General features: G+C 53.2%; 1 protein-coding gene across 4 annotated transcripts in view; it reads left to right on the top strand.

Annotated features, from left to right (window-relative positions):
• MAP2K3 (mitogen-activated protein kinase kinase 3) overlaps nucleotides 1-18,219 on the top strand; it is a 34,288-nt gene extending 16,069 nt beyond the window's left edge. For all 4 annotated transcript variants that reach the window (XM_054080601.1, XM_054080602.1, XM_054080600.1 and 1 more), the window contains exons 2-13: nucleotides 3,503-3,535; nucleotides 3,943-4,012; nucleotides 5,875-5,923; nucleotides 8,814-8,927; nucleotides 9,413-9,532; nucleotides 10,004-10,120; nucleotides 10,276-10,327; nucleotides 11,126-11,253; nucleotides 11,866-11,943; nucleotides 14,057-14,196; nucleotides 14,922-14,967; nucleotides 15,448-18,219. In XM_054080601.1, the coding sequence (XP_053936576.1) occupies nucleotides 3,503-3,535; nucleotides 3,943-4,012; nucleotides 5,875-5,923; nucleotides 8,814-8,927; nucleotides 9,413-9,532; nucleotides 10,004-10,120; nucleotides 10,276-10,327; nucleotides 11,126-11,253; nucleotides 11,866-11,943; nucleotides 14,057-14,196; nucleotides 14,922-14,967; nucleotides 15,448-15,531 (1,031 nt within the window). In that variant the 3' untranslated portion in view covers nucleotides 15,532-18,219. The remainder of the gene's footprint in view (nucleotides 1-3,502; nucleotides 3,536-3,942; nucleotides 4,013-5,874; nucleotides 5,924-8,813; nucleotides 8,928-9,412; nucleotides 9,533-10,003; nucleotides 10,121-10,275; nucleotides 10,328-11,125; nucleotides 11,254-11,865; nucleotides 11,944-14,056; nucleotides 14,197-14,921; nucleotides 14,968-15,447) is intronic.
• The last annotated feature ends 8,679 nt before the right edge of the window (nucleotides 18,220-26,898 follow it).

Raw genomic sequence — 26,898 nt, forward strand, 5'->3', positions numbered from 1 at the left:
GCCTTGTCTCGCTGCTGCCGTTTTGCCCGCGTGGAGGGATCTCTAGAGGGGAGCTGCCTTGCTCTGTGCTTGCAGCCCTCCCTCTTGCAAGAGCCTGATTCCCTGGGAACGGAGTGTGTTTCCAGGACCTTGAGGTGGTACATGTTAGAGCAATTCCTCCTGCACCGGCCCTACCAGGATCCCAAACGTGGGAGAGGCAGTGCCGAGGCCTCGCTGGTGGGAAGGAGCTGACAGCAGCTGCCTGCGGGGGCTAAAAGCGAATGCTGCCCTGGGATGTTCTCGGGACAGAAGGGCTTGAATTGCGAGGTCTTGTCATGCCTGTCCCACTGCCTCTTTGTGCCTCCCATTTTATTTTACTTTCTCCCCTCTCTGAGTCCTTTCTCCACCCTTATTCACCCTGAAACAGTGCGTGGGCTTTCCCTGGGGGGCTGCAGGGGCTCGGGCGCGAGCTCACCTCCTGGGAGGGATGCATCCAGCCTGGGTGCCAGGGGCTTTGCTGGACTGTGCAATACTGGGGAGGCTCTGCCGTGCTCCCACCTCTCACGCAGGGGCTCTGCTTGCCCCGAGCAGGCTGTGCAGAGCTTCAGGGCAGGAATGCTTCTCTCTGCTTGTTTTTTTTGGGCTGCGCTCAAGGCGAAGGGGTGTCTGTCCACTCCATCTCTGCTCGGCAAGACTCAGCGCTGCTGCTCCAGGAGTTTGGGACAGCTTGCAGGGTCCTGGAAAGCTCATAGTGAATTTGGGGAGAGCCGTATCCAGCTGCGAGGTGACTATTCCTGCAGGCATGGGCTGAGCTAGGTTTTCCACTAGCGTAGGTGGCCCAAGCAGAGCCTGGGAGTGGTGGCACAATACCTCCGGTTTAATCAGTGCCATTTCAGATTGGAGCTAGGAAACGTGTTTTGGGGCTAGGCAGGACAGGATGGGAAGGGGGTCGTTGCTAACCTTGGCAGGACCATGCTGGGAAGAGAAGGGCAGCAGTTTGGGGGTACAGGGAAGCGAGCTGACCTGCAGGGACCCCGATATAGCAGAGTTCATGGGGGATGCCCAGTGCACAGAGACATGAAATGACTCTCCTGTATGGTGCAGGAGGGGTTTAATGGGGAATCTGCCTGTCCCTCGCTTCCCCTCTAACCCGCACTTGCAAATCCTCCTGCCTCTAAGCTTGGGCTTTGCCGAACAACGTGCCCTGTTTATTCCTGACCCTGGACTGTGTGCTCCCAGCTCCCTCCGGTCTGACACCCCAGCCTGCAGGACGCCTGGCTTGAGGAGCGTGTGGACCCTGCTCCTGCGGCGTGAGTCACGGCGCTGCGGCCGGCGCTGCCAGGGCAGCTGGTGGCACAGAAGGCACTTTGTGCTGGCTGCAGGATTACTATGGCAACTGGGGAGAGGGAGAGCAAGCAGAAACCGAAATAGCAGCCAGAATAGGGGTGCATTTCAGGGCTTTGTGTAGAGTGCTGGCTGGTAAACGCTTGGGGGGCTGCATGCAAACTGCTGTCTGCCTGTTGGAGCAGGTCATGGGGGTGAATCGCTTGGTGCGAGGCTCCCGGTCAGCAGCGAGCCAAATCCATAGAATCCTTTCCCCCTGGATGGGATGGGACATGTGCCCACGGTGAGCTCCCCACCCTGCCTGGGTGCAGAAGGACTCTGGGGACCCTGGTTTTTAGGCTCTATGGTAGCAAGTAGAAAGGGGTGGGTGTGGGAAGGGGAGGCTTTTCTGCAGCCATGCATCACATCTTTTATCCGGCTCTGTTTTGTGTTTTCTTCCATCTTTGCTCCATGAGATGTTTTACAAAGTGTCATTGGTGGGTACCCTGGGCTGTTGATAGTTGCCTCGTGGGCCATGGCAAAGGGAAACTTTGCAGGCTCATGAATTAGAAGCAGTGATTGCCATGACATGGTCAGGTCTCCAAAGGTGGTTTCCAGACGTATGGGATCAGTTTGGGGTGGAGCAGCTTGCTGGCTGATTTCATTGACCCGGAAGTTCACATCCCTCCCTCAGTTCATAGGAACCACGTTGGTACCATCTCTGATGCAGGAAAGGTGGCAAATAAGATGGGGATATGGTCTGATCTGTGCTAATTCCCTCAGCAGGGAGAGAGGCAGCTGGTCCCACGGTTGGGACCTTTGCAGTATCTTGCAGACCAGCTCTCACCTGCAGCCTTATTGAGGTTTGCCTTTGGGAAGGACAGGACTGGAAAAGTGGTTTTTGGGCACCTGTTTTAGCTGAGGCATCTGTAGCTGGCAGGGCATGGGGATGGAGGTTGTCTCTGCTGGGAACACACTGGACATGTACTGCCCTTCTGTCTCGCTGCTGCGGGAGCTCCTGTACATGCTGCATCTCCTGCTGAAATCTCAGCTCCTTGCCTATCCCCTCCCTTCCCTGACAGCCTTTGGAGTGCTGGACTTTGTCTGCACGCCTGTTCCGGGGAGCCAGACAGGTAGGAGCTGTTTAGAAGGGCTGTCCGAGGTCATGCCGAGCCGTCCGCTCCCAGCCTGGTGCCTGGAGCGCACCTTGTTGTTCCTGCTTTTAATGCATCCTCCAGGTCTGCACAGCCAGAAGTGCCTTGAGCTGCAAAGCACTGGAATGCTTTGTCTCTCTTGTGGGCATCAGGACTTTGGCGTTGTCGGCTGTATCGCTTTGGCCCCCATCACAGCCCCTCATGGGCTGTCTATGTTCCCAGCGAGCCGAGGTAGGTGGGTGAGCTCTTGGCTGATGGGGAAATGACTGAGGCTTCCAGGAGCACCCTGAGGTCTGTGGCACCACAGGGAACCGGTTCTCAGCTGCATGGGTGTCCTCTGCCCATTGCTGCCTGCTGGCCCCTCGTGCCGATTGTCCCTTGTCCTTGTAGTTTCCTCTGCAAGTCTTCGGCCAGCTCAGGACTTGCCTGAGCCCTGTTTTCCCCTACAGCAGTGGATTATGTTATCTCAATGCTGTTCGGAGTTGAGGAGGAGTGGGAAGAGAGAATCCTCTCTCCAGTAACTCCTGATGGGGTCATGTCTTGTCTTGGTGGGGTCTCAACCTCTGCAAGCCTGGTTGTGGCTGGTTCGCTGCAGGCTGTTGTGGTCCTCTCATCTCTGGTTTTGCCCTGGTTTCCCTTACGCGTGTGCGTGGGTTTTGTCCCCCTCGTGCTGGAACTGAATTTTTGGTATTCCTTGAGGTCTGGTGGCTGTCATCTACCATGCCGGATCCAACCCGTGCTGCAGAACGGGTCTGGCTCACCCCAAAAAGGCCTGGGTGGTGGCTGGGGGGCAAGGAGGAGCAGGACCTGGAGTGGTATTTTTTTGAGGCCTGTGCATCACTAGTGGCGTGAGGACCTCTTGTGGTTGGAGAAATGGGGACCAGGCCAGGCTGGGCTCCAGCAGCCTGCCCGCTGCCCGCATCCCGCTGCCCGCATCCCGCTGCCCGCATCCCTGGGGCTGTGTGTGGGACTGAAGGACACAGAGCTGATGGCCAAGCAAGTCTGGAGCATGAAGGCTGAGCTGATGTCTCCCTTCTCTCTTTCAGATTCCAAAGGATCCTTGGAGCCACACAAACCAGGTAAATACCCAGCTCTAACCCTTCGTCTGAACATTAGCAATTAAAATCCCCAAGGAGAGGGGACTGTTAATGGCCGTGAGGGGTAAAGGGCACTTTTGGGGTGTCTGAGGAGCGTTGTGAGGCAGTGCCTGGCTGCGAGGCTTGGAAAATGGTCTCTGTCAGTGCAGCCCTGGGTATTTCTGCAGGCAAATCCTCGACGGGGACATTGAGACCCACTGTACTTCTGGCTCTTGCCTGAGATTTTGGGCAAGTATTTATGAGCACTGTGACCTTCTTGTCATCTTGCGCAGCTGCACGGTTTGGGGGATCCAGGCCCTGTGTCCCCTGCCCGTGGCTGCAGGCGAGAGGAGGCTTGAAGGAAGAAAAGTAAAAATGCCGATTGCTCATGTGTGCATCTTCTCTTCCAGTGAAAAGCAAGAAGAAACGGGATCTGAGGATAACATGTGTCCCCATCAAGCAGCCCGTTGCCAACACAACGTAAGTGTCTCTGCTGCTTAAAGCCAGCTGCAGTTCTCCAGAGCTGCATTCCGTGCTGTGTCAAGGGGAATGGCCTGTGTAGGCTATACAAAATCAGGACGGTTAATTTTTTCTCTTAATCTCTGCCTTGTAGGTATTGAGAAGGAAGGACAGACTCCTTCATGTGCGTATGCAGACACTTACATAGTGTGTGTCTCCCTGGGAGGTGCCTATTTGGTTTGAAATGACTGAAAGGCAATATTTTGGAGACTGCTGGTTGTCTGTTTTCAGTAGTTCTGCCATGACTGTGCCAATGTCAAAGGACGAGGACATGGTGGAGAGAGCAAATCTACCCAAGGGAAGAAGAGGGCAAGGTTATTAGTGCAGGAGAAGAGAAGGGGTGGTGGCAGCTGGGCTATAGCAGGAGCAGGAGGATGAGAGCTGGGGAATGCTTTGCATGGCAAGGCATCCTCCCTGCGACCTGTACATCAGGGCTGGTTGGAGCTGTTTGCAGCTCCCCACCTTGGTGCAAGGAGGGTGTGTACATCTGGTGGTGTTGTGCCACTCAGTGCCCCTGCTGGTGCCCAGCAGTATCTCAGGGCACTGGAATTTCTCTCTGCCCTGTTGCTGATGCTTCTTATGCTATGAGAGAGAGCCCAGGGTAGTGGCACTTGGTTTGACAAAGAGCAGAGGGCTTAAATTGCTCTTCCAGAACACCTTGAGTTAGATTTCCACGGCTGAGACTTGTTTGTTCAAAAAACCTTTTCTAAAGACCCTTACACCTCCAGGAGAGCAGTGAAATCTCTGTGAGGGAAATATCACTGCCTAAAATCCAGACAGATAGGGCAGGTATGCTGGAGGGGGAGCCAGAGGAACCCCCCCATTAATGCTATGCAGCTTCGCATGCACACGCCAACCCTTGCATGCAACAGCCACCTCCTTCCCCCACGAGTGCATCTGACTCTGCTCCATAAAGTGTTTGAATTACCCCAGGAGAAGGCATCGCACCAGAGTTTGAGGGGCGCTTGCACGCCCAGAGCACTCCTGCAAAAGCTGGTACGAGCTATCCACAACTCCTTTTCTCTGCACTTTTCAAGCTGCAGTGCAAATATTTGCGCAGCGCAAAGCTTTTACTGTGAGCCTGAAGTACTTCCTTGAAGCCAGCGGTTGCCGTATTGCTCTGGGAATTGGGAGGCTAAACCAGTTGGGTGATCTCCACTCCTAGAAGGTTCCAGGGGACAGGGAGAGCAGAGAAGCGAGGCACAAGGGACAAAACGCTTGTATTGGTTCTGAAAGCACCGTGCTGCCCATAATGGGAAGTGGGCAGCAATGAGGAAAGAAGCCATAAAGGAAGACTTTTGCCTATGTGGTGTTGTGCAAAGCGTGACACTGAAGTGCCGCCTGCTCTGCCTGCCATGCTGCCTGAAACAAGCCTGTGAGTGTACACAAATGACTCACGGGTGAGGAATTACCTGTTGTTCCCTCAGCGTGCGTTTCGGGCTACGTGGCTGCCCTGTTACAACACCTGCCTGTCAGAACATGACAGCTGAGCGGCTCCACCACAGAAACATTTCATCCCGTCGGTCTCAGTTCCTCAGGCTCCTGAGCAGGGATGGTTTTGTAGCCTGTTGGTTTGATGCTGTCTCTCTGGGGTTCTCGCTGCCTGTGTGCAGTGAGCGCCTCGTGGGTGTGGGCGTAGGCTGAGGTGTTACTGGCACGATTAAAGCATTTGTGAGTGTTTGGAGGGGGCTGGTTTGAACCCACAACAACAAGGCACAGTGGAAAGCAGTGGTTGAAAGTGCTTGAAGGAACACGAAACCTGGCTCTGGCCAAGAGAGTGAATGAATCTGGAGTTCTCCCTGACTCTCTCTCTTTTCTTGCAGGCCCCCAAGGAACTTGGACTCCAGAGCGTTCATTACTATTGGAGATAAAGTACGTATCAATGTGTTGGTTTTTTTTTGCTTGCTTCCAATTTTACTTGCCCTTTGTATGAGGAGTTTTATGGATCATGCCTGACAACCTGTCAAATCAGATCTTAAGATTCCAGAACAGCCCATGAGAAGGAAGGTGCCATCCTGGTGCAGCCTCATGGGATGTATCTTTGCAGGGATGAGACATCCCGCAATGGGACTGTGTATCCCTGTGGAGCAGTGGGGCATCACTGTGATTTTAGAGCAGTGACTGTCAGGGTGCAGAACACACCACGCTGCCTGCAAGCCTGCTCGTCTGTGAGCCTGTGCGTGCGCTGGCTGGTGTCTGCTGCCGGCGAGCAGTCCCTGCAAGGCAGGTGGGTGGCAACTAAGGCTGACTGTGCAGTTTTATCCGTAGTGGGAGATCACAGTGGTCCCTTCACAGCCCCACCAGCCGCTTTGGCCTGAATGCATTGACCCAACCCACCCACCCTAAGTCAGGATGGCCTCACTGTGCTCCAGCTGCCCCAAACAAAGCTCCCTTTGTCCTGCTGACCTGCAGGGCCCTGTTACTGCCCGTGGCCCAGGAGAAGCTGGACACGAAGCTCTCCAAAGCCTTTCCTAGTGATCTGATGAAAACCACTGCTAGAAATAGCCACTGTCTCTCTTTTACTTCAGTCTCTTGTTCTGGGCTCTCCTGGGGCTGCAGAGGGCTGTTTGCAAGTGAGCTAAAAATACCATGCGGTGCATTGGATCAGTCCCTGTATCAGCTGTCTACCTTCCAGGCTGGGAGGTGGCTTTGCTGGTGGAATTTGGGCCTCTCTGCCTTGGTGCAGGTTTTGGAGTTCAGAGACAGATGAGAGAGGAGAGAGGAGAGGAAGCTTTGGCTGGGTCCAGGGAACGGCCCCATTGCCTGGGTTGTTTTCTGGCCATTGTGTCGTGTGTGTTAATAGCGTGGGGAGAGATGCTCTCTGTTACAGCCTGGGCATGGCGTGTGCAACAGGAGAGTGCTGTAGCTTAGGGGAAGCTCTCTAGGTTCGCTTCCTTCCCTGTTTTGCCTGCACCAGTGTTTGCAGGAGGGGTCTGGTCCAGGTATTTTTGGAGTAACAGTGTGGGATGGAGCAGAGCGCTTGGGCAGAAGGTCAGCATTGGGCTGTGGGGGTGGATGATAACTTTTGGTCCATCAGATCCATGCAAGTGATGCCCTGTCCCCCCATTATTAGCTTAGACCCTCCCAGGGCATGGGGCGAGAGAGGGACAGCCAGCTCTGTCAGTGCATCACCTTTTGTTGCCGGGCAGGGTGATGCTGATTCCTGGAGGGTGCTGGGAACCGCTAGCTTCTGGGGAAGCCTTAGGATAAATGCCAGGAAAAAACCCAACAATAACCTGGAACAGTTGTAAATCACATGTCCTGAAAAGCACCACCAGATCCTTCCTGGAGGCCCTCCCAGGAGCTGCGAGCCTGCACTGCTGCCTGGGCAGCATGGTCGGGGCGTGGATGCATCCCCCTTAGCCCTGCTCTTCTCTCTTCTGGATCCACCATCCTGGTCAGGAAAGGGCTGACACCTTCCTGTGCTGGGCAGCGCATAGCTCACCGCTGAGCTCAAGCTCAGACCTCTCTTGCTCCCTGCCTCGGCTGCCTGCCACGCACATCTGCCTCAAATAAATGGAGCTGGAGCTGGCAGGAAGGTGCTGCGGAGCTGGGTGCTGCTGGCTGCGCCGTGGCCAGCACCGAGGGGAGCTTGCTGGCCATGAGCCCGGCAGCCACATCTGCCAGCTTGGCTTCTTAATGCCAAAGGCTGTTTCCTCTTTGCTCTGGGTGTAGCTCGCAGGCACAGTATCTGGCACCGTGCCGTGCATGTTTCCCACCCCGGCTGCCTTTGTGGCTGCTGGGACAATTTGGCATCCTGGTATTATATTTTTGTTCCCTGAGAGCGGAGGAAAACTGGACGCTGGCTAAAGCCTGGCTAAAAGAAGGCCTGTGACTTAGAAGAAGCGATGAACGCAGCATCCAAAAATAGCCCATGTCTCACTCAGACAGTTTGTGCCCTGCCCAGCAGAGCAGGCAATTACAGGGTAAGGCGTCTTTAGGGAAACTTGTGCGTGGGTTGCACGGGAGCTCACTGCCTCCCTGCTGCACGGGGCACTTGCTTGTCTGAGCATTGGAGATGGGTTTTTCCTAGCTTGGGGTGAGACTTGGGTAGATGCGCTCACACGAGTTTCTTCCTCAGTGCTAACTCACGTTTTGCCTTGTTGGCTGCTTTCTGATGGTGGGAGAAAGTATGAAAAGCCAGTAAAACCTATTTGAACTCCCCAGTTTAGGAATTGCATTGCGGAGTTGCTGCATGCCCCATCCCAGAGATGCTCTAAGAGGCACTTTGCACAAGCAAAGGTGTTATTACATGTGTAGATGTTTTCATGACTGATGCTCTCTTGGGGGTGTGGGACAAGGTGAGGGATCCCTGGCTATGCACGAGGATTTGGAGCTGTGGCAGAAGCTTCTGACTGCTGCCCATGTTGGCATGGGAGCTGTTGGTATCCTGCAAGCTGTTCAGCAAGCTCTGAAATACCCGTGTGTGGGTAATCCTGAGCGGGCAGAGAGGCACCAACCTTTGGTGCCCTTTCCAGTGGCAGCATGCCCTGGCTTAAAGGATGAAAGTCCTGATCTCTAGTTGCAGAAGGGGGATTAAATGAGCCCTGCTGAGTACGGGGTGAGAGGGTTTGGGATCTGGTTCAACAGAGGAAAAAATACACCCATCTCCTCTAAGCGTGGTGCCTCCGGGCTGGTGGGATCCTGTAGGTGCTGCTGTTTGGAAATACTCTGCATGAATGAGCTGCAAGAATTGGACCTCTGCCGATGTCCTTGGTGATAAGCTTGCTGATGTCTGATTCTTTTGTCTCTCTTCCTAAAGAACTTTGAGGTGGAAGCTGATGACCTGGTGACAATTTCGGAGCTGGGCCGTGGGGCCTATGGTGTGGTGGAGAAAGTGCGGCATGCACAGAGTGGCACCATCATGGCCGTGAAGGTGAGGACAGCTGCTTGCTGAGGGACGCAGGGGTCAGGATGTGCAGCTCCAAGCGAGTGGAGACTCTGCTGAACTCCACTCGTTGTGGATTTGTCTCCGTTTGGCAGCCAATGGTATCCCTGGTGTGGCTTGGCTGTTGGAGGGTCTGTGGGATTGGTCAGCTGGACGCTGTGGGGTTGGTCAGCAGGCTCCGAAAGCTGGACTTGGTGCCTGCAGATAGATAGTGCCAGGTTTGGATGTCGGTGTCTGTCCAGGCTGCTGACCTGATCCTGCATCCACTGCAAAGCTTGCCCAAGAGTTTCATTCACTAAGATGCTGTCTGGAAGAGGGAATCTGAGCATCTCTTGGGATGCTACTGGCCACAAAATAAGCCCCAAATAAGCCCAAAACACTTGCCCTGGGCTCAGAACCTCAGGTCCTCTGAGTCAGCCCGAGGGATCGTGGTGTTCTCATCTAATCAAATCCCTCTTTCATATTTGTCTCAGAGGATTCGGGCGACTGTTAACACTCAGGAGCAGAAGAGGTTATTGATGGACTTGGACATCTCCATGAGGACAGTTGACTGCTTCTACACCGTCACCTTCTATGGAGCCCTCTTCCGTGAGGTATGGGGCTGGTGGATAGCTGGTGGGCTGTGGGCCACTTAGCACCTATGTGATTCCACTGAAGGCAGTACACTGTCCCAAACCACTCTGCTTTCCTCAGCCCAGCTGGGCTCTTTGACGTGCAGCTGTAACTTAAAATCAAAGGCGTGCCTCTGTCATGCAGGGTTGACCAGGTCTCATTCCTCACTTCCATGGCAGATGCCCATGTACATTGTCCATGGCACATACTGGCTTTGGGTAGACCCTCAAAGGGGGGACATTCCAGGTAGTTCTGGTGGTACTTGGACATCTGTGTCCATTGTTATCCAGCGTGGAGCCCATGTGCTAGTGATGTGGCCAATAGTGGCTGTGCAACAGGGACCTTGGCTTGCCCTGTGTGGAAGGGGAAGTGTCTGTTTGTCCCCACCACTCCCTTCAGCTCCTGGGGGTTTCCAGGGAGTTCCCTCTTAGCTGCTTTCTCTCCATCCACAGGGTGATGTGTGGATCTGCATGGAGCTCATGGACACCTCCCTAGACAAATTCTACAAGAAAGTTTTGGAGAAGAAGAAAACCATCCCTGAAGATATTTTGGGGAAAATGGCTGTGTCTGTGAGTGCCTCTTGGGTTCTTACATGGTTCTGTGCATCCCTCAGCCCACTGGAGTTCTCTGTTTGAGGCCTGTGGCGTGTGGAAGCGAGTGCTAGCAGTGGAAGGGTGGTGCTGTGTGTGACTAATGAATACTATTTTGCTCTGTTTTATCCCAGATTGTACGAGCTCTGGAACATCTGCACAGTAAACTGTCCGTAATCCATAGAGGTAGGTGCTGGATGGGATCAGCATGACATGTAGCTTTGCAGTCAGTTATGTGAGGACTCCTTCCCAGGAGATACATGATGTGTCCCTCTGGGATGCCTACAGTGGGGTCTTAAGGTACTTTAGACCATGGTGGACATATCTAGATGTTCAAGGCCTATTCCTGAGATGTATCCTTCATGCATCTGCTTGCATGATGGTGTTCTCATCTTCCTTTCCAGATGAAGGCTCTACTATAATAACTGAATTCCTCGCTGCCTGTATTTTTATGAACATCTCTGTCTCTGAGTGCAGAGGTACCTTGAAGGCAGCTCTCAGGGACATAATCCCGAAACTGTCCTGGCTAAATAGTTCTAGCAAGGTTGGGGCTGAAGGAGACCTTGCAAATGACAGAAGGGAATTGTAACACTCCGATCATGTTTTTCGTCCTTGTGTAGTTGTGGGCAGATCATGGTGGGCACGAGACAAGGTGTCTTCAGATCTTGGTAGAGCCGAGCATTTCAAGCTGTTTTTGGCACATAAATCTCTCTTGAGGAGCTGGGCATTAACTCCTCAGCGTTTCATTTCAACCTTTTGACCTGCGTTGTTAGAGAGGAGCCCCGTTCTGCCTGGAGGCATGGTTATAGCATTACCTATGAGCATTTTTTTATTGAAATGAAAGACTGGTGGGATTTTGTCTCCCTTCCCTTGTGTTAGGGCTCAGCTGCTCCCCTCCCATGTCGGTGGGGTATTGTCCATCTTGTCTCAGCCTCTGTGATACCTCTGCAAAGGCCCAATCCGCCTGCTCGTGTTCTCTTTTAGATGTGAAACCTTCCAATGTGCTGATCAACAAGGAGGGACACGTGAAAATGTGTGATTTTGGGATCAGTGGCTACTTGGTGGACTCAGTTGCGAAGACCATGGATGCCGGCTGCAAACCCTACATGGCTGTAAGTGTGCTCCTGTTGGACCTGAGCCAGCCACCTTGATTCAAATTGCTCCTTAGAAATCAGTCTTGGTTCACCTCTGTCCTGAGGCAGAAAGTGCTTCAGAGCGCTCTGGGTGTCCTGACTCAGCAGAGCCCTCAAAAGATGGGATTACCCTCCCTGTAAGCCCTGCTGTGTGTGTTAATCCCACAGCAGACTCTTCCTCTGCCACCATCCATTTGCAGAAGGGTAAAAGATAGGCTGATGTTGGTTCTGAAGGTTGGAAGGGCTGCTTCTTGTTGGCTAGAAAATGCTGAGGTTTGCAGGATCTTTTTGTTTCATCCTTAAGTCAGTGTGGGTTTCACTTTACCATCCGTGGCATCCACGTGGGTAGCTTTTGCTCCTGGGACAGGGATCGTGCTGCAGGGATAGTACAACTCTCTCTCAGGAGTTGGATGGGGGGAGTTGATGTGGGTTGTGTGGAGCAATCGGTGCTCCATTTAACCTCACACCCTGCCTCCATGGGGGCACAAGCCAAGGAAATACACCCAGCCTGGGTTTTGAGCCAGAGATTTGCTTTGTGGGAATTGCACTGGGAAAATGAGAATTGTAATATCTTCTATTTTGCTGTTACAGCCAGAAAGAATAAACCCTGAGCTGAACCAGAAGGGCTACAACGTGAAGTCAGATGTCTGGAGTCTTGGGATCACAATGGTAACATGCTGAGGGCCTGAACTGACACCTTTCTGCCCTGGGGCTTCGATGGGGTCTGTACTGGCGGGGCTGTGAGCATGAGGGGGCTTCACCCCTGGATGGATGCCCACCAAGCGGGGCTAAATTCTAAGTGTGATAGCTCAGGGCATGAGATGAATTACCCAGGGCACAGGGTGGTGCTGCCGCCCTGTGCACACAGCAGTACCTCACCCGGGGGCAGGGAGCTGTGAGCTGGGACACTGCTGCAGCTCTTGCCGAGTCGGCTGGCCAGCTTGCCCCAAGATAATCCATATTCTGCCCCTTCTCTTTCCCCTTCTCCCTTCTTACATGCTCCTGCTGGATCCCTTGTACCCCTCTGCTTGGTTTCGCAGAGCTCCTTGTGTATGATGCCAGCTCCAAATAGCTCCAGTTAGCTCTGAACCGTGTTGGTGTGGATGGCAGACTCCCAAGGGGCAATATCTGGGTGACGGGGCTTCGTTGGGCATCCAGGAGTCTGGCTTTTAATTGCTGTGCAGTTCCCCGTGTGCTGGCTGGAGAGGTAGTCAGTGGGGCAGGGTTTGCAGCAGCTGGGTCACAGCTTTCCTGCGTGCACCCTGTGTCCCGTTAGCAGAGCCTTGCAGGAGGACCGGGGTGAGTTCGCCCGCTCTGCCGCAGCAAGGTGTGCTCTGCAGGGTTTGCAGCAAGTCCTGCCTGCAGGGTAGCTCAGAGCAGCCAACAGGAAGGGGAAATACTTTCAGTTCCAAAATCGCAGCTGCTCAGGATAGTTTATCTACCTCCGGCACGAAATGGTTCTTGCAGAAAGCAGCTGAAATCTTCTGGCGCCAGAGGACAAAGGAAATCCCAGCTGTTGGCTCGAAGGGGATGCTGCCTGGGAATGCGTCTCTCGCTTTCCAGGAGACTGTATCTCTGCGGGTAGATTATTTTCAGGAATTTTTCTTGCGCCCTGTTAGCTGCGACTTGTTTTGGGTGCTGCATCCCTGTGTTTTGTGTGCGCTGCAGAGCTCTCTTGGCTAATATTCCCTCTTCCGCAGCTGGTGTTGTCCACAGTGCCAAACCCAAGCCCCTCTCCTTGGCGTGCCCATGCCAGTGCAGGGCAGAGCTGGGCTGGCTGGAAATGTAATCAGCTCTGGCTTTCCTTCCCAGATACAGGAAGCTCTGGGATGGGAGATTGCTTGGATGATGAAATCTCTTAACCTTTCCAAAGCTGGATGGGAGCATGGACCTTGCTGAAAGCCTGCCAGCCTGCAGCTGAACAGAGCCCCGACCTGTCTGACTCCCTCTAATGTCTTCCTCCTGGACTGGCTTCCTGTGTTTTTTTGCTTTCTGAAGGGGTTTCATTGCTTTCAGAACAGCTGATTTTAGGGCTGTTTTGTTGCAGGGCTAATCCAGGCCTTTCTAGTGTTGAATGAAGCTGGTGGCTTCATTCAGTTTTCCAGCAGCAGGAGCAGAGCTCCCCAGGCCCGAGCCAGATGCAGGTGGGGGTCCCTGGCTCTGTCCTGCATCCTTTCAGGTTTCTCATTCCTCCCATTCCATCCCATCCTGTTCTACCCTGCCAGACGGGTCTGGAGGTTCTGCTGCCTGTCATGAAGCAATTGCCCAAGAGCTGAGACTGGTGTTTTCCTGCTTGAATGGGTGACAGAACACAGGTGGCTTGTAGGAAGGACCCAGTGTTGGAGGTGGTTTGGCAGAGATCTTCCTAAGTGATGTCCTAGCACTTAGTTTTTCTTGGTTTTGTGGATTTATTTTTGTGTCCAGCTCATACAGTACTAGTCTGAGACCCAGAGGGTGGCTGATGGAGTGCAAAGTGGTTCGGAAGCTGGTGCAGAAATGGTGTGCTGTTATTATTATCTTTTAAAATGATCCCGTTTTACATATCTTTTGTGGCTTCCTGTAAATGCATTAATATGCTGAGCCAGTCTCAAAAGGAAGTATTTTTGTCCTCTGGGTCTTTGTATTTAAAAAGAAAAAAAAGTGATGTGACCCAAATTGAAAATGGTTTGTAGGGAGAGAGGTTTTTCATTTTGAATCCGAGCTGGCTGCAGGGGCTGAGATAGGCAGGCTGCAGGGGCTGTGTTTGTCCTGGTGCCTCACGTCTGCCTGTCTCCATCCTCAGATTGAACTGGCCATTCTTCGCTTCCCATACGAATCCTGGGGGACACCATTCCAACAGCTCAAGCAAGTTGTGGAGGAGCCTTCACCCCAGCTGCCCACCGATCGCTTCTCCAAGGAGTTTGTAGACTTCACGGCACAGTGGTGAGTCTCTGGCAGGGACTGGTGGCTTCTTCCAGCCTAGCTGAAGGGGAGCCGTGATCCATGGGGGCTGGAGCAAAGCGTGATGCTGGGTTTGTTATCCTTTCGGAGCCCATTGCTCTCTACCTCACCGTGCCCAGGCTGGTGCTCGGCCACAGCAGGAAGCGCTGCCTGAACTGGTTTTGCTCTCAGCTTGACTCACCCAGGCTGATTGGAAGGCACAGAGGTTTCTCTTCTCCTTTTGATGTCATTGCTGCTGAAATTTCGGTGATTTCTGTCAAAGTGGCAATGAAACGAGAACAAACCTGTGTCGGCATCTGGCTCTGGGTGAAAGCTGCTTTGTGGTTTTGTGGGCACGACGTAGCTGCTCCACTTGGGGTGTCCCTCTGCTCCCTGTCTGCTCCTTGGAGCCGCCAGGCAGAGGTGAGCTCACTGAGCCTCGAGATGATCTGCCTGCCCTAGAGATGGTGGGAAACCGTTTCTTTTCCTCCCCATTTGCTCTGGTTCGTGTGTGGCAGACTGCAGCAAGCTGTTTGGCTTGAGTTGGCCATTCCTAGTTGGCTGCTTTACCGGTGGTTCAAACCTGCTTGGCCAAGGAGGGAGAGGAATAGGTGCTGCCCATAAGAAGGATATCATGTTGGTTAGGGAGGGGAGATCCCTTGTCATAGAACACATAATAAAATAAAAAGATCCTAGAGCCTTCTCTCTCCCATTTTTTTGTCTTACAGCTTAAGGAAGAACCCCGCTGAGCGAATGAACTATTTAGAACTTATGGTAAGTGCGAAGCCATTTCTGCTGGTCTTTATCGCAGCATGTTTCAAAAGTCGATGGGATGATCCAGCAAGTGCTGGGAAAATGGAAGAACAGGACATGTGGGTGATTTTTCAGGCACGGACTGGGAGGAGTGTAGAGTGTCTAAGGTGGAAGAGTGTGTTGATTTCAGGAGTGTTAAGGTCAGGGTTTCTAGGTTTTTCTCCCTCTGTCCTATGTGCTTTTGGGGAGTTCAGACCTCAAATGTTGGTAGTACAGCTGCCAAGATGGGCTGTCCAGCTGGGGTTGAACCTAGAAACACCAAACCTGAAAGCATTAGTTAATCTTTAAGCTAAAGGATGGCATTTGTGGGGCCAGGGGAGGAGGTTGCTTTCTACCTCTCCCCCAGCACCTCGCCAGCTGTGGGGCATCCCTCAGGGACTACTCTTGGGCTTCTCTGTCCTTGGGTATCAGCTGATGTTGTCTTTTGATGTCTGTTGGCAGGAACACCCTTTCTTCACCTTACACGATACCAAAGAGACTGACATGGCTTCCTTTGTGACAGAGATCCTCGGGGAAGACTCCTAACTCAAACGTCACGGCTTCGTGCAGTCCCCTCCATCCTGACTTCTCCACAGAAGAGCGAATGGGGACTCGAATTAATAGTGGTTTGCACAAATCACACTTCCCCAACCCATGGGCATCTTTGGCCCCATCCGGCCTTGCAATCTCTTTTCCCTTTGCCCTGTAAACAAAACCCTCCAGGATGAGCCTTTGGAAGCCAACACCTTTCCAACTAATAAGCCATGGAGACTGAAGGCTGGGGATTTCCTTGCTGAAGCCAGCTTATTCCTCATGGGGAGAGGTTCATGCCTGTGGTGCCTGAGCAGGGCCAGGACAGAGGATGCCAGAGGGCATCTCCCCTCCCCAGAAACCTGGTGCACAGCACAAGGGGGTTTTGTTTTTTGATGCCTGGGGAAGGCAGAGAGAAAAAAAAATGCTGCTGGGCTTGCCCCACTCTTCTCCGCTGCCTGCCCGAAGCTGCTTCCCCAGAGTCTGGTCTTGCTCGCCTGCCCTTTGTGCCTGGCTCTCTGCCCCCAGGAGCCTATGCAGCTTTTCAGGGGGCTGTGGGGCTCCCTGGGCATGCTGCTGTTCACACCAGAGTCTGTTTTAATGCCTGGCTTGACATTGTAATGACCCTTTGAGGCAGCCCCAGGCCGGGCATCCCACTCCCTCAGTTGATACGCTGCTCCCTGGGGGGAAGAAAATGCATTTTTCAATGAGCCCACCTTGACACAAGCTGCGACCCGCGCCTGCCCACGGGACTTCATCCAGCACACAGTGCTCCCTTCCCCACGTGGCACAGGGTGATGGAGAGACAAGCAGGTCCCTGGGCGCTGCCTCTCTCCCTCCCAGCCCTTAGAGGATGCATCCTCCCTCTGGGCATCAAATGCCTTTCGCCTGGCTCCTGGAGAAGATGTTGCTCCATCTCCCTTCCAACCTGGAGTTCGTTTAAGACCTTGCACTGTGACATCCAATCGTTCCAGAGGCCGTATTTGCACCCCTGTTGCCCCAAACCACCTTTGAACCCTCCAGCCGCCCGCCCGAGGTGTTAGCCAAGATCAAAACCCCAGTGATTCGCACGGGGGCTGCCGACAGTTGTACATTTTATGTCTATATATAATGGACCTTGTAACATGTTTCCTAGTTTTAGTCTACCTTGCTATAAATTAAAGCCCTTCTGTGTGGGAGGAGGGAGGAGCAGTTCCTTCTCCGCTAACAAATCCACTGTGAAAACCTGATGTGTTTCCCCACTCTCCCAGCCTGAGCGCTCTGCAAGGAGCTATGGGAGCAAAAGGGATTTCTGTCTTCTACTGTACATGATCACGGGATAAACGCACCGGCTGTGGATTTTGTTGTTTTTTTTAATAGATTGAGTTTTCAGAGGGATTTTTGTTTCCTTTTCTAATATATATTTGTGTGTCTGTGTATGTGTGTGCAATATATATATATTGTATATTTTTAAATCAATGATGAATGTGTGAATGTCTACGTGGCCAGCAGATTTGGTGGAGTGGCTAGGATTTTTCTGGCTCAATTTGGGGTGGTGGGGAAGGGGTTGCTAGAAGACACCCTAGCCTAAGACTTTTTTTTTTTTTTTTTAGAAGAAATGCATCTATTTTTTAACTGAATCTTTTAAAAACGTTTTTCCTGGAATACATGCCCTGGAGGTTTGGATTTCAGGGTGCGTTTCCAGCGTTTGGGGTCCCCCACTTGATGAAGAATGATGTCCCCCTACATTCATCGCTCATCGCTTTTGCGGCCCCAGGTTCAAAGCGGCGCTGGGGCCCCTCTGCCTGGGAACAGGGCTGCTTGGCACCACCTATTCCTGCAAGCCCTTCCCAGGGGAAGCTGCTTCAGGGCAAATGGTTTTCAGTCATTCATGCCAGGGCATCTTGCAGCAGTGCTTTTCCCCATCACCGCTCTTATTCCTTTTTTTCTGAGTCCACAAGCCCTGTGAGAACCAGCCCAGGCTGAGCTGCACAAACCCTGTTGGGCTGTGGGTTGCCCTGACCCCTCCTCCCAACCACTCCATGTAAAAGAAAGAAGTGACTGATGTTTTCCCTCTTCAGCCCCGCTCTGCAAACTGCCCGGTGCTCTCCACGAGCACGCCTGTCGCCTGATTGGTTTGATTTGCAGCTCAGATGTACAATTGTATTTTTTTTTTCATCATTGGTTACTTTGGATTGTTCTTGTTTTGACATTGAGCTTCTGTTTTTTTCCCTTCTCTCCTTGTTTTGACCCTTTGCCACTTCCTTTCTCTCGCCTTTCTTGGTGCTTTGGGGAATGATGATTTTTTTATTATTATTTTATGCATGGTTCTTTTTTTTTGGCTGCATTTCTCCTCCTGGAGAAAGTCCTGATTCTTGTGTTTTGGGGAAAGGGAGCGCCTGCCCTTTTGAACACTGGGAGGTGCTTGTGGGACAGGCTTGAGACCCTACGAATGAAGCATGGCTTTGCTCAAGAGGCAACCACAACACTGTTCGCTTCATTTAACAGGGTCTTACCTGTCCCTCTTCGCGTCCTGCGCTTTCCTGTCCTGCTGATCCCCTCTGCCGTGGGGAGAGGGGGGAAAGGCAGCTTTGGGGCAACCAGCTTGGCTTTAAGATGGATGAGGATTTTGTCTCACAGTGGAAATCCCTCCAGCCTTGTATTTCTGAGAACGGTCTGTACCCATTAAACCCATTGTGTTCAATAAAATTCGCCCTCAAACCCGCTTCTTGTCGCCTTTTTTGTTGCTGTTTGAGCATCACTGTTGGTGTCAGTACTGAAGGGATGTCGGGGGCAGCACCTTGGCATGGACTCCTGCTGCCAGCGTGCTTTCTCCTTGGACCGTGGGGTGATGCTGCTTTGGGGGTTCTGCGAGCTGACACCTCTGGAGCAGCACCCTGGGAAGCGATGCCAGGGCATTCCGCTTCTCCCTGCGCTGGGCAGGGGCTGGGGGGGGTCTCAGGGCTGGAGGGGGTGCCTGGGGCAGGAGCAAAGCAGGGTCTGTGTCCCAGGGGTGGGGGGGACAGGGTTTGGGTGCCTGGAAGAGTGGGGTGTGTATCCTGGGGGGATCCCAGGGGTGGGAGGGGGCAGGGTTTGGGTGCCTGGAAGAGTGGGGTGAGTATCCTGGGGGGGGATCCCAGGGGTGGGGGGGCCAGGGTTTGGGTGCCTGGAAGAGTGGAGTGAGTATCCTGGGGGGATCCCAGGGGTGGGGGGGGGCAGGGTTTGGGTGCCTGGGATGTGTAGCGTGGAGGGGTCCCAGGGGTTGGGGCAAGGTTTGGGTGCCTTGGGCAGGAGCATGGCACCGTGTGTGCCCCAGAAGGGTTCTAGGGTTGGGGGTGCATGCCCAGGGAGGGTCCCAGGGGTGGGGGGAGACAAAGTCTGGGTGCCTTGGGCAGAAGCACAGTTGGGTGTGTGACCCTGCAGGGTCCCAGGGGTGGGGGGGACAGGGTTTGGGTGCCTGGAGCAGTAGGGGGTGTATCCTGGAGGGATGCCAGGGGTAGGGGCGAGGTTTTGGTGCCTGGGGCAGGAGCACAGCAGGGTCTGTGTCCCAGGGGTGAGGGGGGTCGGTGTCCCGGGGGGTCCCCAGGGCGGCAGGGGCGGCCCTTGGCCACCAGGGGGAGGCAGCGGCTCGGCCGGCGGCGGGGATCAGCCCTCGCCGAGCTCCCTCCCCGCTGCTGTGCCCCCCGAGCCCCCATTCTGCCGTGTCCCTCGAGCACATCCCAGCCTGCTGTGCCCCCCTGAGCCCCCCATTCTGCTGTGCTTCCCCCCCTCTGCTGTGCCCCCCAAGCACATCCCAGCCTGCTGTGCCCCCCTGAGCCCTCCGTTCTGCTGTGCTCCCCCCATCCTGCTGTGCCCCCCAGAATCCCCCATTCTGCTGTGCCTCCCCATTCTGCTGTGCTCCCCACATTCTGCCGTACCCCCCTGAGCCCCCCATTCTGCTGTGCTCCCCTGAGCCCCCCATTCTGCTGTGGCCCCCAAACCCCTCCGCCTGCTGTGCCCCCCAGCCTCCTCTGTCCCTTCCAGAACCCCGATTCTGCTGTGCCTCCCCTGCACCCCCTGCCTGCTGTGCCCCTCTGAGCACCCCCCCAGCCTGCTGTATACTCCCCACCGCCCCTTACACCCCTCTTTACCCTGTTGTGCCACCCCAGGGAACCTCCCAGCCTGCTGTGTCCCCCCAAACACCCCAGAGTGCTGTACGCTCCCCCATACACCCTCTACCCTGCTCTGTCCCCCTCTGAGCACCCCAGCCTGCTGTGCTCCCCAAGCATCCCTCACCCTGCTGTGCCCCCCAAGCACCTCCCTACCCTTCTTTGCCCCCCTGAGACACCCCCCCCCCTCCAGCAATTATGTCCCCCCCCAAGACCCCATCAGGTTTAGCAGCGGCTGTGTTATTTCACCCCTCATGTAAATGGATGGGGAGAAAGGGAATGGCTCCCTCCTCACATATTTTCCCTGTCAGGCAGGATCAGGCCAGGGACATTGGGTTCCTCCTCAAGCACCAGGAACTCGGTGGTGATGCTGTGCCTGCAGATGGGACCGAGCTCAGTCAGGGATGCTGTGGGCGAGCACAGAACTTAGGAACCCCTCCTGGCCCACACACATGGTGTGGGGAACGCTCTCCGAGGGGTTTGACCTGCTGTGGGGCTGGGGCCGAGCTGGACCACTCCCCGTTTCAATTACCAGCTTAATAGCTACATCGAGACCCATTAAAAATGCATCAGTGCCTGCGAGGAAAGAACTTCAGGAGAAGCGGAAAATTCATCACTTTGAGTTGCCTTGTTAGGAGCAATTGTGGTTTGGTGTTTTTTTTTCCCCCCTGTTTGTCTCAAATACAGGCAAAAAAGAGGTTATTTCTGCCCAGTGACTTCCCTGTGGTCTATCACAAGGCGTAAACAGGCAGAGCGCAAAGTTGGGCAAGGAGGACACAGCCCTTGCTGCAGAGAAGGGAAATCTCAGCCCATCCAACACAGGGAGAAGACGCTGGGACCACCAGGACTCCTCAATTTAAGGGCCAATGGCTTTCCCTGCCCCTTGCTGAGCAGCAGTTGTGGGGAGCAGGGTCTCTCTAGGGAGGGCAGACCCCCCAAACGTGCTCTCCCAGTGCAGCATGGGTACTTGTACTGGTCACACTGGTCCTTTGCTGGGCTGGTGGGTCTCTCCAGGAGCTTCCGAGCCGGAGCTCACGCCGTTCCTCAAGAACTGTTTGTGGAGGAGGGCTGGCTAATAGCATCAGCAGAGGGTGGGATGATGCAGCCGGTTTCCTGGGGCTGCAGGTTATTTATTTTGCCTAATTTTTCTTCTTTTTCCGAAGGTGGCTGAGAGTGTATCTAGGGCAGGTTTTTTTTGTTTTTTTTTTTAGTTCAGCCGGCCTGTGGGCACCTTCTGGATCGATAGCATAAATTAGAGAGTTCACACAGGCCGTTCGTTTGTACGAGATGTGTTCAGTCCTCCCCTAATAGCTGTCTCGCCCAGAACCTTCCAACTCCTGCTCGTGTAGCACCCAGGTGCTAATGAGCTGAACCTGCAGAATGCCAATGAGACCTCAGGAATATGGATCAGCCTTTCCTGGCCCAGAGGCTTTAAAATCGTTTCAGCTGGCACTCGAAGGGCCTGGTGCAGCCCGTGAGAGAGGGAAGGGGTTAAGCAAGGTGCGCTTGGGTGAAGTTCTTTGCTGCTCACGGTGAGCTGCTGCGGATGCTTCCCAGCTCCTCTCTCCAAACAGAAGGGTAGGTGGCTTTTGGGGTGAGGAGAGCTCAAACCCTGGTTTAAGCATGGGTTTCCAGGTGCTTTGGTGTCCTTGCTGTTTCCCCTGATAACCGGTCGTGCCTGGATGTGAGTTTCTAAGCTTTGCTCTGCTTTCACCGCTGGCTTGAATAAAGCATCTCCAAACCTTTTCTGTCTGTCCCAGCAGCCTGGTTTGCAAATCCAGCCGCAGTGTGTATTTACACAGCCATGGGACTCGTACCAAGGCCGATGGCAGCTCCCTGTTGCTGGGGTGCAGTAAAACTAGGGTGATTTTCTGCTTCCCCAAAGGATGGGCAAAACTCCTGCCTCGCGCAGCAAATGCAGACCCCCTGCTTTCCCTCTTGGCTGGAAACTTCTGCTGCTTTTTCAGAGGTGGCAATGCTGGTGGGGAAATGTGGGGGTGGGAGAAGGAAACCTTCAGAGTACAAAGCCTGAAAATATTGCAGGTTGAAGCGAACACTTTAGGGGGGCTGAGGAGGTCACCTCCCATGCAGGGAGCCCTGTTCCTCCAGCAAGTTTGCCTGGAGGCTTTCCAGCCCCTGTGAGTGGTGGCTCTGGCCCTTCACATGCTGCGTTAACCTTTCTTGAAATACCAAGTGGTGCTGGAACAGGCTGTTTATTTCCAGACGCCGGCGGCGAGTGCTGCAGGCACGTGGGCAGAGGGCTGCGGAGAAGCCTGGTGAGCCAGGGTGGCTTTTGCACTTAATTTACATCTGAGAGTGGAGGAGACAGGAACCTCGATAAGCCAAAGTAGTTACCTTGATACCAGTTGTATTTTCCTTGGTGTCATTCCCTGCTCAGGGCCACTTCTATCTCTTTTTTTTTTCCTCACGGAGGCTAAGATTTCATAAATAAAATCCAAGGTTTCAGGCAAAAGCTCCAGCTTGGGTCTGAAGCTGCCCCAAATACCATGAGGCGTGCACTGTGTGCAGGGCTTCTCCGAGCGTCACTGCTCCGGCTCAGTGAGGCAATTCATTCAGTGTTTCATAGGTCATCTCGACCCTCTGCAAAGGCCCTGCAGAATATCACCTGCTGCAACAGGTTCCGTTCAATGTCAGCGAGCAGAAGCTGTTGAATGAGCTTGAAGGTACCCCAGGGATGTGACTGTGCAATGGAAACTGTGCCTAGTGAGCTCTTGCTGGTGGGCTGAGGTGCTTAGCTCATGTGCAGCTACCCTTAGCCCTGGGAATGGGAGCCCCAGGGATACTCTTTGCCTCTCCTCCCTGACAGGGCTCATAATCGCTGTGTAAATACACAGCAGCTGCCATGCGAATGCAGTGCTGCCTCACCTGAATCGATACCGGCTGGTGCTGCATAGCTCAGGGAGCAAAAAGCAACCCAGCAAAACCGCGCTGGAGTGATGGGCATTGTTGTCAGGTGCAATTTTGGGAGCCTGAGGTAAGCCAGGAGGATGCAGGGGTGCTGATGGCTCATAAGGCTCTGCCAGAATGAGGTGTCAGAGTAGCTGCAGTGCTTCTTGGGGAGCTGCACCTCCAGGTGGTCTTCCCACTCCATTGTTGTTTCTTGGAGACTCATGCTGTGGCTCCCACGTGCCAGGGTCTATTGCTTTGCTCCATGCCTCACCAGAGGGCTCTTTCTCCTTACAAAGAACTGTTGCTGTGTCTTTGTCACTGCATTTCCTGACCCCTAATGTGATGGGGAACCTGCAGCCCTGGACACGGCCACATCTACTCACAAATCCATGGAGTAGACCCTGGTTCCTGCAGTGCTTCTGGGTCAGGGGTTCCATCTGGCTCCTGTGGCCATCGTCGCTAAGGGTTGGCTCTCATTGTTTGGAAAGATGTTTCATGGGTTTCTTCCTGCTATCAGATTCTCACGGCAGCTCCCCTCCCTGCTCACTACCGTGTGCTGAGCTGCTGGCTGGCCCGGCAGGTTGGCTGCATTCTTCCCTTTCCCATCTATTAAAGAAGCGAAGCAGAAGCTTGGGAAGAAGGTGCACGTGGGGTAGCAGTCATGGTGTTCCCTCCTTGTTGTGAGGAAGATTGGTTTGCACCAAACAACTACACAGGGATGTGTAGCATCAGGGCTGGTGATGCCCCATCAGCTTTTTCTCCTCCCTGGTGATCAGGAGGGACTGTCCCTGTGGCCCCGTTTCGCAAGGGTTCTCCTGAGCAGTATTGGAGCTTCCTGAGCTAGGAGAGCCATCTCCAGAGTCTAACCCACGTGCAGAGGGCTGGAGGCTGTACCCCAAGCAGCAGACAGGACTAGGACAGATGCTGTTGCCCTCTCTGGGGCTGCCTGTGTGCCTTCTTGCTGAAGTCTGGAGGATTGTGAAGTATTGGAGGAGGCCATGCAGCCTCTCCTACTAGGATAAAGGGGTTTGAGGGAGCATATGTTGCCCACAGCATTGATCTGCTCCTCCAGGGCCGATGAGACATACAAAGAGCTAAATAAAGAGGAAAAAATGCTTGTTTCTGGCACCAACTCTGAGTGGGCTGGTGGCACGGGCTGTGCAGCTTGGCAGCTGATGGAGAGACATGGGGAACCGGTGCAGCTCTTGGACCTTCCGCAGCCAGGCACCCCCATCCTGCTGGAGACAGAGTGGGAGATCTGGTGCCCTTGGTCACCTGTCCTGACAGGATGCTGCTCTCTGCAGAACCTTGTTGATACAGTGCTTTTCCTGGAGAGTGGGCACACACTGAATGACGAGCTCTGCTGTTTTTTGGGAAGGTGGTTGGCCTGTGGAGCGGGCGCCTCTCCAAACAGCTCAGAAAGGCTCTGTGGGTCTGGCAGTGAAGGCTCCCACCTTTTAAGGGCCACAGCGGTCTCCTGAGCTCCGATCTGGTCCCTTTCATCTTGGAGACATTGAGATTGGGATTGAATCCCATGAGGACCCTCCTGCTTCACCAGCCCAGCAAACCTTTGCCGTAACTCAGAGCCAAATCAATAGGGATTTGGGTTTGATGTATTTTTAACTAGGTTGGAATGTCTGCTCGCTCTGTGCTTAGTGAATCTTGCGGGAGGTCTGTGGGACCTCAGTGAAGACTGTAAGGTTGTTTCTGTGGGCACAGGGCAGCGTCCATCACCTGCGTGTGTGTGGATTCTTCGCTTTGGGAAGGGGGCTATGCCAGCACCACAAGGTCGTGGTGGGCATCTCCACTGCCCTCCTGAGCTGAGCCCCATCAGCAGCAGGACGTGTCCTTTCTCATCGTCCTGCCTTGCCCTGAGTTTCTTTAATTACAGCTTTGGGAGGGATCGTCCCCTTTATTCCCCCAAATCTTCTCCTTAATTAAAATCCTCGATCTGGGCCAGCGGGAAGCAGCTGTTGCCTCTCTGCTGCGTGCTCGGGTGTTTTACAAGCTGCTAAACTGATTGCTGACCATGTAGGGACAAGATTGGGACAGCATGGGGACAGGACAGGGCTCACGCAGCGGCAGGGAGCATTGGTGTTGTCATGACCCCACCTGCCTTCTGCAGGTATCTCAAGGTGATGCTGAGCAGAGCTTGCTGCTACGCCAACACTTACTTTGCCCATGGGAGGGCTGAAATCATCTGAGGTGTGAGTGGAAACGGAGCACCTGGTCCCTCTGCTTCCTTCACACTGTGGACTCCCTGCCTATGGGGATGCAAAGAACTTGAGTGCCCACACCTGTGGGAGAGAACGATGTATCCAGATGGAGTTTGCTTTGGGTTTGCCAAGTGCCTGGTCTGAAGGAGGACTGAAGGAAGCAGGTGGATGGAGGTGATGGGGGGAGCTGGAGCTGAGATTGTTCCTGGAGCTGTGTTTGCCCCTGGAATCCGTGGTGTGTCCAGCCAGGGTCAGTTATTTCTCATTTCTCCTTTCATTCATGCACTTGCACACTGGGAGCCAGCTGCAGCACTGCAGGGTGCGAATCCAGCGCTGGCACCTTGCAGGGCTCCTGGAACACCTCTGCCACCCCTGTGTCCTCAGTCTTGCCACAGGTCAGGACTGTTCCCTGGCATGGGCTCTGCAGTTCCATTCTGTTTTCTTCCAGAAATAGCCCAAAGAGGTGACTTTATCCCTCCCTGCCTGCCTGGGGCTGGTGTTTCTGCAGCGATCCATCATCAAAGCAACTGGGAAGTGTCGGGAACAATTAGTGAGCTGGGTGGTGTTAACTTTATCAGAGATGATATGTCTCTTCTTAGTGAAACTTGTGGAAAAGGAAAAAAAAAAAAGTGCTGACAACAGATGTATTATTTCACTTCCAATTTACTGGCACATGCATTTTTCATTCACAGAAGCATCTGATTTGCAGATTTATTCAGAGCATGTACAGCCCTCAATGGATAAATTGAGCTTAGAAGAGAGGGACCTGGCTGAGCACGTGGCCATGCAAGGCAGTCCCCAAAGCCAGCCCCGAGTTTTGTACCCAAGATGGACTAAAAGACCAGTCATCTTTTTTTCTTTTTCCTGAATCCATGTTCTTCAGCCCTGACCCTGTTCCCGTTTTGGGCTAAGAGAGATTTCCACTGACTTTTGTGGCTCATGTCCCCCGGGGGTCTGGGTTGACTTTTGATCTTCTTCCAGCTCCGCTTTGGTGACGGAGCTGGTCCAGGGTGGCCGCACCTCCAACCTGTTTTGGAAAAGCCATCCAGCCACAGACGGTGGAGGTTGGATTTATATTATGGCCATGTTGAGGTGGCTTCTTCAGGAGATCCTTCTTCCGTCTGTCATATGGGTTCTGGCTGCTTGGTTACCATTGTCATCCCTAAGCCTCAACGCCAAAGCCAGGTGCCTCTTCCTGGTGATCCGAGTTTGGCCTCCAGACGTGTCTGAAGCTCTATCTCCTTATGCTGCGTGTTGGGGTTTCTCTTTGTGTTTTAGAGGAGTCGGCTTCCCTGTAGTGGTGATGTGCACCGTCTTGAAGCCAACTCCTTGTGCTCCTTGTGCTGAATCTGAGAAAAATATTAGAGGTCTTTTTCCCTCTCATTAGGAATGGAAGACATGAGTCTTCCTTCTTCTGGTACTATACAACCAGCATGAATTATTTAGGAGAAAGCATCTCTCCAATAAATAATTTTTTTATGTGGGGAGATTAAATCTGATTTTTTTTTAATGTAATAACAAAAGCAATTTCTCATAAGTCCCCATATTTCACACAATAGAGAGATCTTGGGCATCCATTTCTGTATTGATCAACAAATAGGTCCTTGTATAGATTTAGTTCATCCAACCTTGTTTAATTTTGGATTCATTGATTCAATGCAAAGATCTAGATGAAAAGCAAGTGGGCTGTTTCCAGTGCTGGTGATGCTATTTTTAAATAAATCTAGTGCATGCTAAAATAAATATGCAAAACATTTTGTAAGTCCGTATAAGGGTGGGGAAGAGGAGACCAGATCTACTAAAATATTTAACAAACTTTTTCCTGATTTCTCAAAATGAATGTTTTATTTAGTAAACACTAGTGAAATTTAATCTGCACCAATATTTGCTCTGATGGGCTGCCCCATGCCCATTGCCTGGTATGAGCTGATACGTGGGATCTTGAAGGAACAGTCTGAGCGGTGACATTGGTGCCACATTTAAATGCAAAGCTCATTAACAGTGTCTGGGATTTTTTTTCTGTTTCTTTTTTTTTTGGTTTTGTTTTGTTTTCATGTTTGTTACAAGAGCAAGAGATGAAATACCCATCTAGAATTCCCTTTCATCTCCAGGCATGTTTGGTTTTTTTC

Source organism: Cuculus canorus, chromosome 15 (genome assembly GCF_017976375.1).
Source record: "Cuculus canorus isolate bCucCan1 chromosome 15, bCucCan1.pri, whole genome shotgun sequence".
Lineage (NCBI taxonomy): Eukaryota > Metazoa > Chordata > Aves > Cuculiformes > Cuculidae > Cuculus > Cuculus canorus.